This window comes from Cucurbita maxima, unplaced genomic scaffold (assembly GCF_002738345.1).
Source record: "Cucurbita maxima cultivar Rimu unplaced genomic scaffold, Cmax_1.0 Cma_Scf00052, whole genome shotgun sequence".
Classification (NCBI taxonomy): Eukaryota; Viridiplantae; Streptophyta; class Magnoliopsida; order Cucurbitales; family Cucurbitaceae; genus Cucurbita; species Cucurbita maxima.
The window spans coordinates 57,546-70,064 of record NW_019272068.1 but is presented as its reverse complement, the minus strand read 5'-3'; the positions used below and the strand labels follow the sequence as shown (position 1 = coordinate 70,064).

The window sequence follows — 12,519 nt, the reverse complement described above, 5'->3', positions numbered from 1 at the left end:
AATTTCTTTCCCTAAGATCGATAATTTTGATGTTAAAAAATAGGAGCTATTGCTCCTAAAAAGTTGTTCGTTCTTCGTAGAGTGCAACTCTTCTTAACAGGGCATTGTGCCATCTAAATCGAGTTTAGATCCAACAAATGCTGGAGAAGTTTTAACGAAAACCAATTCGAAGAGAAACACATGCTGGAAAAGTACAATAATCAAACTAGAATTCTTACCAGAAAAATCCAAAAACAAGCACTAAATTTTAAGCTTAAACGCCATTTTCTCACCTCGATTCTAAGCATCCAAACAGATTCCACAGAAGAAAATCATCAACAGAACAAAAACAAAGAACTAAAAAGTTTAAAGAAAAGAGAGTCAGAAATCTCGTGTGGAATAGGTGCAGGCACATCGCAACCAAATCATTCAGCTGCTTTGCTCTCGCACTGAGAATTTCTCATCATTCCCTCTCCAGAAAAATTGACCCAAAACTCTAAAACCTAACCCTAAAACAATATCAATTCTACGGACAACGCTTGGAGTCAAGTCCTTTTATATTCGCCGTGCCCTAAAATCACGGTTCAGGTGGGCTTTTATAATGGGCCGCCATTTCAGCCCATTAAAGATTATTTTGCTAAATAGGCCCAACAAACTTTTTAAAGCTGAGTTGTGGGGCTGGTCACAAATTTTGTTATCTATATATTACAATATCTAGGGTTTCTCATCCGCCTAGTGCAGTTGCAGTAGCCGCAGTTGGAGCACCAGTTGGGGTACGGGTTCCTTCCTTCGGTCTTCCCCTTCTTCTTCGCTCTTTGTTTCTCTCCTTCAACCCTAATTACTGTCTTTGCTTCGGAGATTTGTTATAATGAACTAGTTTGGACTTTGTTCTATGGCGTCCTCTGATTCTCTCGTATCTGGGTTTTTGTGAGATTGAAGTTATTTGTTTATTTATGTGAAGAACACGTCTCTTTGTTTCTAGCCATTTTCAAATTTTGATTCTGTCAAGGTGTCAAGGACTCATCTATGTTCCTTTTCTGAACAATCTATATTTATATTATTTCGTGCTATTAAGTTTTTTTATTTCTTTTTCTGAATATGGCGACTTTGTTACCCTTTGGATTTTAAGCGCTGGTTTTAACTTCTATTTCGTTTTCAGCTTACAATAAATTTACTTTGGATTGTTTTGAAGTAATTGTTCCTGTTTGTTTAGGATTTTAACCGGTGGTTTTTACATATTGTTTGTCGTTGATGAAATATAATTCGGATTATTCATTAAATGGTTGTTTCTTATGTGAAGGAAGAAGAGAATGTCTCACAGGAAATTTGAGCACCCAAGGCACGGCTCCCTTGGATTTCTTCCAAGGAAAAGAGCAGCTCGTCACCGCGGAAAAGGTATTATTATTGGGTTTTGACTAGGTTATAACATTCTTAGTGAACATAAATATCTCTTGGTAAGAACAACTAATGAGCCATATAACCACCCATTAGCGCTTTGTTCTGTCTAGTTTTTCCATATCTCATCGGTCATTTGTGTTGAGAATTACTCAACATTTGTGTTGTTTTGTTTCAGTATTCTATTTGTTATCCATAGCTGAGTTTACTGTGTTTTGTTTTCCAACCTGCAGTGAAGGCTTTTCCCAAGGATGATGCCAGCAAGCCATGCAGGTTGACTGCCTTTTTGGGTTACAAGGCTGGAATGACACACATTGTCAGAGAGGTCGAGAAGCCAGGATCTAGTATGTATTGCTTTGAATTTACTAATCTATTGAGAGTAGTTCCCTCTTTGCATGAATTTCAGTAACTCGTGTTAAGGTTACATCAAGGTCTTACTTTGGGCTTGTTTTCTGTATTTACTCTGTAGAACTTCACAAGAAGGAAACATGTGAGCCTGTGACCATCATTGAGACTCCTCCAATGGTAATTGTTGGTGTTGTTGGATATGTGAAGACCCCACGCGGTCTCCGCACTCTGGGCACTGTATGGGCACAGCATTTGAGTGAGGAATTAAGGAGGAGATTCTATAAGAACTGGTGCAAGTCAAAGAAGAAGGCTTTCACTAAATACTCGAAGCAATATGAAACTGATGAGGGAAAGAAGAGCATCCAGGAGAAGCTTGAGAAGCTTAAGAAATATGCATCTGTGATCCGTGTCTTGGCTCATACTCAGGTAATGTCATGGAAGTGAAAAGAGCTATTATGCTGTATTTATGTACGTTAATGAAACAAAAAGTCAATATTTTTAGAGTCAGTATGTTCATTTATTTTCTTCCATTGTTGGTAAATATCAATTCTTATGTTTTTGAATTTGTTGGTTAACTCAAATAGTTGTTCTGCTCATGGGCACCTGATTTCCGTTGAATTTTCAGACTATTGATGAACTATTTCTCTTGCCTTTGTAAATGAACCTGTTTGCTCCTTTTGTTCTAATTTTATTTATCAATTGCAACTGACTGTACTTTGTGATGTTTTAGGGTTTATTACTACTTATTTATCAATGTTAATTGGAATTCCTTGTTTTGTAGATTACCAAGATGAAGGGATTGAAGCAAAAGAAAGCACACATGATGGAGATCCAGGTCAATGGTGGTACAATTGCTCAGAAGGTGGACTATGCATATGGGTTCTTTGAGAAGCAAGTTCCAGTAGAAGCTGTATTCCAGAAGGATGAGATGATTGACCTTATCGGTGTGACCAAGGGTAAAGGTTATGAAGGTGTTGTCACTCGTTGGGGTGTTACCCGTTTGCCCCGTAAGACTCACAGGGGTCTTAGGAAGGTGGCTTGTATCGGTGCTTGGCATCCTGCTAGAGTGTCGTTCACTGTTGCCAGGGCTGGTCAGAATGGATATCACCACCGAACTGAAATGAACAAAAAGATCTACAGAGTTGGAAAGACAGGACAGGAAACACATACCGCTATCACTGAATTTGACAGGTTAAATCTAGTGAAGTCCAAATTTTAATTTAAAATTGTATCACCCATCTAAAAATGTGGTCTCTTATCCGCTGTATTGTGTTTGAAACAGGACTGAGAAGGAAATTACTCCAATGGGTGGGTTCCCTCACTACGGTATTGTTAAGAGTGATTACTTGATGATCAAGGGAGGCTGTGTTGGACCCAAGAAGAGGGTGATTACCCTTCGTCAATCTCTTCTCAAACAAACTTCCCGTGTGGCTCTTGAAGAGATCAAACTTAAGTTCATTGATACATCCTCCAAGTTTGGTCATGGACGTTTCCAGACTACCCTGGAGAAACAGAAGTTCTATGGTCGTGTCAAGGCCTAAGTTTATTATATCTTCCATCCTGGTTCTGGTCATTTTATATTGTCCGTGAATTTTTGTTCTTTATTTCTGTTGTTTAAGGATTTCGAGTAGCTGAGGTGTTTTGTTACTGAAACTTAAATTTTGAACTATAGCTTGCTAGTAATCGAACATGATTTCTCTTGCTACCGTGTTGAAATTTCATTTATTATTGTTCTTGTTATTTGAGCTTCTAGCTACGTGCGCTCACTGCTGTGGTCTCTTTTTAATATGCAAACAATACAACCAATGGAGCTTTTTTATGAAGTTGTCTGTAAAACTGAATTTGAAGTAGATTGTGCTTGTTATATTTGATGCGTTTGAACCCGAAATTGAATTTTCAGTTTTTGGGAAATTGATTTTTCATTTCTAGAACATACAATATATTAGCTGACCTGAAAATTGGGCAAGTTTGGCTCGATTTGATAGTGATTTCAAGTGATCTTCGGTCTCACCATCCTAACTGCTCGCTTGTTGTCGAAGGTCGGTCCCGTCATGGACAATATATTGTCATTTAGAAAGGCAATAATTGTCAATTCCTTGGATTTGTTTCATTGAAAATGTACATGTGATCTTGGTATCACTCAGGACACCTAGGTTCAAGGGGGTACCATTTTGTAGGATATTTTGATTTTATCCCTAATAAGTTTTAGAGTCTTTGAAGATAAAAAAACATGTTTGTATTTGGGATATCTGTCCATTGTCGCTGTTATGGCTTTCACAGACTTTGGTTCAATTTTTCGGTTATGGAAAACTTGGTACCATCTTGAATGATATCATTAATTCATATCGTTTGTATTTTGGATATCTATATAACCATCGACAACTTTAGAGGCGTTGAGGATAAAGAAATATTCGTTGTCTTCCAGCGAATAGGATATGTGGCTTTTGCCCAAGAGATTCGGGTTCAATTCTTGGATATGGAAAACTTGGTATATTTTTGTATTATATATATTTATAACCATCGACAAGTTTAGAGGTGTCAAAGACAAATAAATATCCATTGCCAGTCTAATGGATAGGATATTTGGTTTTCACCCAGGAGACTTGGGTTTAGTTCTCGACAATGGTAAATTTTTTTACTTTTTGTAGAGTATTTAGATTTGTCCTTAATCCATATCACGTGTATTTTGGATATTGACTATTGAGAAGTTTAGAGTAGTTAAAGGACAAATATCTTTTTGTATTTAGTTTTATCCTTAATCCATATCGTATGTATTTTAGATATCGAACATCGAGAAGTCTAGAGGCACTGAGGACAAAGAAATATCCATTGTCGTCCATCGATTAGGATATCTAGCTTTCACCCGAAGACTCGGTTTCAATTCCGGGCAATGGAAAACTTGTTATCTTTTTGTAGAGTATTTAGATTTATCCTTAATACATATCGTGTGTATTTTAGATATCGACCATCGAGAAGTTTAGAGGCGTTGAGGACAAAGAAATATCCATTGTTGTCTAGTGGTTAGGATATCTAGCTTTTACCCAGGAGATTCGGGTTCAATTCCTAACAATAGAAAACTTGTAACCTTTTTTGTAGAGTATTTAGATTTATCCTTAATCCATATCGTGTATATTTTGGATATCGACCATTGAGAAGTTTAGAGGCGTTGAAGACTAAGTAATATCTATTGTTGTCCAGTGGTTAAAATATTTGGCCTTCACCTAGGATATCAGGGTTCATTTCTCGGCAATGGAAAACTTGTAACTTTTTTTGTAGATTATTTTGAATATCGACCATCGAAAAGTTTAGAGGCGTTAAGGATTAAAAAATATTCATTGTCGTCCAGCGGTTAGAATATTTAACTTTCACCTAGAAGACTTGGTTTCAATTCCTGTCAAGGGAAAACTTGTAACCTTTTTTTGTAGAGTATTTAGATTTATCCTTAATCCATATCGTGTATATTTTAGGAAAATAATTGTATGTCAAAACAAACGATAATTAGATAAATCACAATAATAATTTTGAAATTAAATAGGAAAGAGTTAGAAAATATGAAGTTTTATAGTGGTTCGGTCAAACTCAATTTACTCCACTCCCCAAGCGCTTCTTGGGAATTTGAATAAAGAACTTTCTCGACTCTTTCCACGGATCAGAGCCAAACCGCTACACCGCTCTTTTTATGAGTTTAAGAGCAAACTCAATCCTTTCAACGGTGCAGGATCAAACTGGTACAAGTATTTGAATTTGGTAGTAACACACCACAACTCTCTCAATAAGTAGATTTACAATTTGGAGCATTCACAACTATTTCTTCACAATACAATAAAAAATCATGAAATAAAATTGAAAGCTTGGAGAGAACAACCATAAAGCTTTAGAAAATTGAAGATGAAGAATTATGGAAGTTGTGTGTGAAAAATGTGGGGAAGTAGATGGATTTAAATAGAGAAGAAGGTGGCAAAAAGTAAAAATTAATATTCACCATTGAATTGTGTTGAAAGAGAAAGGGAAGGCGTAGATTAAAAGTAAATAATACCAAAGTTTTCCAAACTTATTATTTTTATTATTATTTTTCAATATGATAATATAATAATAATATAATATAAAAATAATAAAAATAATAAAAATGGATAGAGTAACGTTCAAATGACAAATTCAAAATTTATTATATATATAATAATATAATAATAATAAAGAGTAAGGTGAGTAATGGATAAGTCAAAATTTCAAAATTTATTATAAATATAATAATATAATAATATAATAATATAATAATATAATAGAGTAATAATATAATAACTATAATAATTTTATTTAAGAATATAATAATACGAAAAATTCAACAATTTGTTATTATTTCAAAATTATAAATATCATAGTTTGATTTGTCCATTATTTTGATTTAGCTGCTACATCATCACGTCAGGTATATTGTCTCTTTAATTTTTCGTTTTAGCTCTGATTTGAGTGATTGAAAAGTCATTGAAATAGTTATTCCTAATTGTGGACAATTAAAAATACTGAAAATGGTTAATAATTAAAAATTAAAAGTAAGCTTTTTATCATCCAAGCATCACTCAATTAATTAATTAAAATTAATTAATATGAGATTACGGGCCAAAAAGCCAACATTGGGAAGTGTAGTAAACTTAGTTATCATTTGTATTTTAGATATTGACCATAGAAAAGTTTAGAGGCATTAAACATAAAGAAATATTCATCTTTGTCTCGCAGCTAGAATATTTGGCTTTCACCTTATAGAGGTAGGTTCTATTTTTAGGGATGGAAAACTTAGCATCTTTTTTTTTTTTTTTTTGATATTTGTATAACTATCCAAAAGTTTAATGGCATTGAGGACAAAAACAAATATTCATTGTCGTCTAGCTATTCATTATCGTCTAGCGTTTGGATATCTTACTTTCACCAAGGAGACTTAAGTTCAATTTTCGACAATGGAAATCTTGTTTCTTTTTGTAGGATATTTAGATTTTATCCTTAATTCATATTGTTTATATTTTGGATATCGAGCATGGAGAAGTTTAGAGGTGTTGAGGATTAAGATTAAAGAAATATCCATTGTCATGCAATGGTTATGTCATTTGGTTTTCACCTACGAGACTTTGGTTCAATTCTTGGTAATTGAAAACTTGGTACCATCGTCTAGTATAGATGCCCCTTCACCCTACTTAGTTCATCATCCCAAGAAATTCCAAGTAGTGGTTTCGACTTGATTGGTCTTAATAAGGTGTGCGTGACAATCTAGTATTTGATATTTTAGAATTCTTAGTATGTGGTTGTTTGGTACAACATGTGGGCAACATGTATGATGTCCTATTTACAAGGACATGATCTTTGGGAGATCGTTGGCTGAGCCACATGTCTAGAGATTGTTGGTCCATGAAAAAATCGTGGCATCCTCCAACATGGAGATGAAGAAGGAATGAGATGTAGAGGTATAGAAATCCCAAGTAATACAAAGTAGTGGTTTCGACTCGATTGGTCTTAATAAAGTGTGCGTGACAATCTGGTATCTGATCTTTTAGAATTCTTAGTATGCTCTGTTGATATGGAAAATCAACCCAAGGGAAAGTATGGAACGGATTACCTTGATGATCAAGATCAAGAGTAAAGAAAACTCGTTTCTAAACTCGTGATTCGAATCACTCCACAAGAGGTTTGATCAATACCACTTGAATGACTCTACATGCAAGTTCTAAACACAAGAATTTGCAAAGAAAGTTTAGCTTTTAACAAAGCTAAAATAGAAATTCTATTCTTAATTCCAAGATCTGATGTCTAATCAAAGAAAAGAAGGCTTTATATAGCCCTTACAATCTTAACGTATGTGATATATAACTCCCAAATTAAATGGGCTAGTAAATGAAAAATACCCATAACTTTCATATTAAAATAGGTAGTTAATGGTGGAATATAGTAACCTATGTGGGTTACAATATAACCTTAACTCCTATATTTAAAACTAACTTAAATATGACAAACAAATATTTAAACTATAATTAAATAATGAAATTAATAAAATGTGCTTATTGACTCATCCTTGGACTAGTTTCATAAATTCAGCGGAGTTCATTAAATGCAACTTAAAGTGCATTTAATTCATCTCTTTCTTGAAGCTCAACTTTGCACAACATACAAGGGAGGTCTCCAGCGTCTTCTAGAATTTTTTTTGATGAGCTCACCATAGCTTGAATATAACTGTATAAGATTTGTTGTAGCTTCTTAGCTCTCGTCCTTGTAATTGGACCTTGAGGTATGGAAATTCCTTGGTCGTGGTTCATATCATTCTCCCCCTCTTGAAAAAGATTCGTCCTTGAATCAAAGCCATCACCTACATCAAAAGAACCAAATCAACAACATTAAAAGTTGTACTAACTCCGTACTTACCTGGTAAATCAATTTTATAAGCATTGTCGTTGATACGCTCAAGAACTTGAAAAGGTCCATCTCCTCGTGGTAAAATCTTAGATTTTCTTTGAGTAGGAAATCTTTTTTTTCGGAAATGCACCCAAACCCAATCTCCTGGCTTGAAAATGACAAACTTACGTCCTTTATTAATTCGGGTGGCAACCTTGGAATTTTATTTTTCAACTTGTTCTTCCACTTGCTTGTGCAGTTTATGAACAAACTCAACCTTGGCATTTGCATCAAAATTCACAAACTCTTTTGACGGTATGGGTAACAAGTCAATGGGGGTTAAAGAATTAAAGCCATAAACAATTTCAAAAGGTGTGCATTTAGTAGTGCTATGAACAACCCTATTATATGCAAATTCTATAAAGGGCAAACAATCCTCCCAAGTCTTAAGATTCTTATCAATAATAGCCCTAAGCATAGCAGTCATGGTTCTGTTAACAACTTCAGTTTGTCCATCCGTTTGAGGATGACAAGTAGTTGAATATACTAGCTTAGTTCCCAACTTACCCCATAAAACACGCCAAAAGTGGCTTAAAAATTTTACATCACGATCACTAACGATGCTTTTAGGAATGCCATGCAATCGTACAACTTCCCTAAAGAACAGGTCTGCAATATGTTTTACATCATCAGTTTTGTGACAAGGAATAAAATGAGCCATTTTACTAAATCGATCAACCACAACAAAGATGCTATCATAACCTTTCCCAGTCCTAGGTAAACCTAAAACAAAATCCATTGATATATCAATCCAATGACCATTAGGAACCGGTAATGGGGAGTATAAACCATGTGGTTGAAGCCTAGACTTAGCTTGTTTACATGCTATGTAATGAGCACAAACTTTATGAACATCATGTCTCATTTTAGGCCAAAAAAATGTTCAAAGAGCATATCATAAGTTTTAGAAACTCCATGATGTGCCATTAAACCACCTCCATGAGCTTCCCTCACAAGTAGCTCACGGATGGAACAAGATGGTATGCAAAGTTTGTCTTTTCGGAACAAAAATCCATCTAACAACAAGTAATTATCCACAATGAGTCCTTTTTCACAAGATTCAACAAAAGGAGCAAAGAACATGTCATGTTGATACAAATCCTTTATGTGTTCAAAACCCAACAACCTAGCATTCAAAGTATTGAGGAGGACATACCTTCGTGATAATGCATCTGCAACAATGTTCTCCTTACCTTGTTTATATTTTATGACATAAGGGAATGTTTCAATAAATTCTAACCACTTAGCATGTCGTCTGTTGAGTTTATTTTGTACTCTCAAATGCTTTAAACTTTCATGATCCGTATGAATAATGAACTCCTTAGGCCAAAGATAATGTTGCCAGGTTTGCAATGCACGAACCAAAGCATAAAGCTCTTTGTCATAAGTTGGATACCTTAAAGATGCACCAGTCAACTTCTCACTAAAGAACATTAAACGTCTTTGATTTTGCATTAATACAGCACCTATCCCTACTCCACTAGCATCACATTCAATTTCAAAAGTAGACTCAAAATTAGGTAATGCAAGCAAGGGAGCAGAACTCAATTTTTCTTTCAAAGTATTAAAAGCAAGTTCTTGATCTTTTTCCCATATAAAGGATACATTTTTCTTAACAAGTTCATTCAAGGGTGAAGCAATTGTACTAAAATTCTTAATGAACCTACGGTAGAAACTTGCAAGACCATGAAAACTTCTTACCTCACTTACATTTTTAGGTGTAGGCCAATCTTTTATAGCCTTCACTTTCTCCTCGTCAACCTCAACACCATTAGATGAAACTACAAACCCAAGAAAGTTAACTTTTTCCATGCAAAAGCTACATTTCTTTAAATTTACGTACAAACATTCGTTTCTTAAAGTAGTCAAAACATTGCGTACATGGGTAATATGATCATCTAAAGATTTAGAGTAAACAAGGATGTCATCAAAATAAACAACCACAAACTTACTAAGTATTCTCGTAAGACATGGTTCATTAGTCTCATGAATGTACTAGGTGCATTAGTTAATCCAAAAGGCATAACCAACCATTCATAAAGACCATACTTGGTTTTAAAAGCTGTTTTCCACTCATCCCCAATATGCATGCGAATTTGATGATAACCCGATTTTCCCTTGGGTTGATTTTCCATATCATTTGGTATCAGAGCTTCAAGCTCAAAATCGGATATATGTTTCCTTTGCGTTTCTTCTCAATTTGATTTTTATTTATTTTTATCTTTTTAGTTTTTAATTGACCCAGAGTTCAAAATTCAATCTTTTCTCTATTTAAAACTTTGAGAGGTGAGAATGAGAGCTTCATTTGTGTAAATGAGTGTGAAAAGAGTGGCCTAAAATTCCTAGAGTGTTTACTCGTGAGAGAGTGTTGTGAGGTCCTTCGGATTTCCATAACTTATTTTTTGCAGCAAAGTTTCACAAATAGATTCAAGGACGAATCCTCTTGAAGAAGTGGAGAATGATATGAACCAAGAGACATAAATCATACAATATGCTTCAATGAAGATGTGAAGAAAATATTGTTGAAATTATCAAAAGATATTTCAATTCATGCCACATTGAAGAAGAATGAAGTTTCATGTTTTGAATTTTTGGTGGATTACAATTTAGAGTAATTTAGAGTTATTGTATTTCATTAATGTATTTTAAGACTTTTAATTTACTTTAGGTTACAATTACATAATGGTTAATTAAGGCCATTAAGTATGAATGTTATCAACTCTTGGAATGCCTTTAGTTTCATTTTGAGGCTATATAAAGCCATGTATGTTGTATTTGTAAGTGAACTTGGAAAATAGAGTAAAAGAAGCATTTGTGCTCTTCTTTGGCCTATGGCTAAGTTTCTTTGCAATTCTATGTAGTTTAGGTTGCATGCAGAATCATTCAAGCTCGACATGATCAATCTTTCTTGTGGAGTGATTCGAATCTCAAACAAGTGTTCTTGCCTTGAGATATTTGATCAACAAGAATCATTTAAGCTAGACATGATCGATCTTGCTTGTGGAGTGATTCGAATCTCAACCAATGTTCTTGCCTTGAGATATTCGATCAACAAGGTAATCCGAATCTTACTCCCCTTGTAGTGGTTCCTTATCTTATCATCTGTGGTTGTTTGGTACAACACGTGGGCAACATGTATGATGTCCTATTTACAAGGACATGATCTTTGGGAGATCGTTGGGCAACATGTATGATGTTCTATTTACAAGGACATGATCTTTGGGAGATCGTTGGCAGGGCCACATGTCCAGAGATTGTTGGGCCAAGAAAAAATCGTGGCATCCTTCAACATGAAGATGGAGGAGGAATGAGATGCAGAGGTATTGTATGCCATAGAAGAAGATGAGCCATTGCGGGAAGAAGGGCCAAATGTCTAGAGATTGTTGGTCCAAGAAAAAATCGTGGCATCCTCCAACATGGAGATGGAGGAGGAATGGGATGCAGAGCTATTGTATGCCATAGAAGAAGATGAGCTAGCACTTATGAAGATGATGAGAGATCATATCAATTATGAGAATGATTGGATCGTTGATTCATGATACTCAAACCACATGACTGGCAATCAGAGAAAATTGCAAGATAAGAAAGAGGACAAAGGAAGTTGTATGGTATGCACAACAAATAACACACAGTTGTCAATTGCTCATTTCGGCAATACGACAATCATGCTTGACAATAAATCTGATGTAGTGTCACTACATAATGTCTATCATGTACCAGGAATAAAAAAGAATTTCTTGTCAGTATCACAACTAACAACATCAGGAAACTGTCTTGTTTGGGCCAAAAGATGTAAAAGTCCATGAATATATTAAGATAATAGGAAAACTGACAATAGAAGGATGAAGAGTGGATTCTGTTTATGTTCTATCTACAGAGTCTGCCTATGTTGACAAGACTCGAAAGAATGAGACAACAGATCTATGGCATGCAAGATTAGGACATGTTGACTACCACAAGTTGAAGTTGATTATGGAAAAATCCATGCTCAAGGGTCTACCTCAACTTGAAGTCAAAACAGATGTTTGTGCTGGATGTCAATATGGCAAAGCTCATCAATTACCATACAAAGAGTCCGGTTTCAAAGCAAAGAAACCATTAGAGTTAATTCACTCTGATTTGTTTGGTTCAGTCAAACAAGCATCGATCAGCAGAATGCGGTATATGGTGACGTTCCTTGACGATTACTTAAGATATGTGTGGATTTTCTTTATGAAAGAAAAGTCTGACATGTTCTCAAAATTTCAACAATTCAAGGTGATATCAAAAGAGAAGTAGGAGTGAAGATCTGTTGCCTACGTTTAAACAACGGTGGAGAATACACGTCAAATGAGTTCGATCAATATTTACACGTGTGGGATA

At 34.9% G+C, this 12,519-nt stretch overlaps 1 protein-coding gene across 1 annotated transcript; it reads left to right on the top strand.

Annotated features, from left to right (window-relative positions):
• The first annotated feature begins 672 nt into the window (after positions 1-672).
• On the top strand, positions 673-3,462 carry LOC111471447 (60S ribosomal protein L3-like). Its single transcript, XM_023117174.1, has 6 exons — positions 673-752; positions 1,280-1,374; positions 1,608-1,718; positions 1,844-2,148; positions 2,504-2,913; positions 3,005-3,462. Exons 2-6 carry the CDS (start codon positions 1,290-1,292, stop codon positions 3,261-3,263), a joined length of 1,170 nt encoding a protein of 389 aa, XP_022972942.1. The 5' UTR covers positions 673-752; positions 1,280-1,289; the 3' UTR covers positions 3,264-3,462.
• The last annotated feature ends 9,057 nt before the right edge of the window (positions 3,463-12,519 follow it).

Coding starts and splice junctions, on each gene's coding strand:
- LOC111471447 (XM_023117174.1), top strand. CDS start 1,290: ATGTCTCACAGGAAATTTGAGCACCCAAGGCACGGCTCCCTTGGATTT. Junction 1,375..1,607: donor AGCTCGTCACCGCGGAAAAG/GTATTATTATTG, acceptor TCCAACCTGCAG/TGAAGGCTTTTCCCAAGGAT. Junction 1,719..1,843: donor GGTCGAGAAGCCAGGATCTA/GTATGTATTGCT, acceptor TTTACTCTGTAG/AACTTCACAAGAAGGAAACA.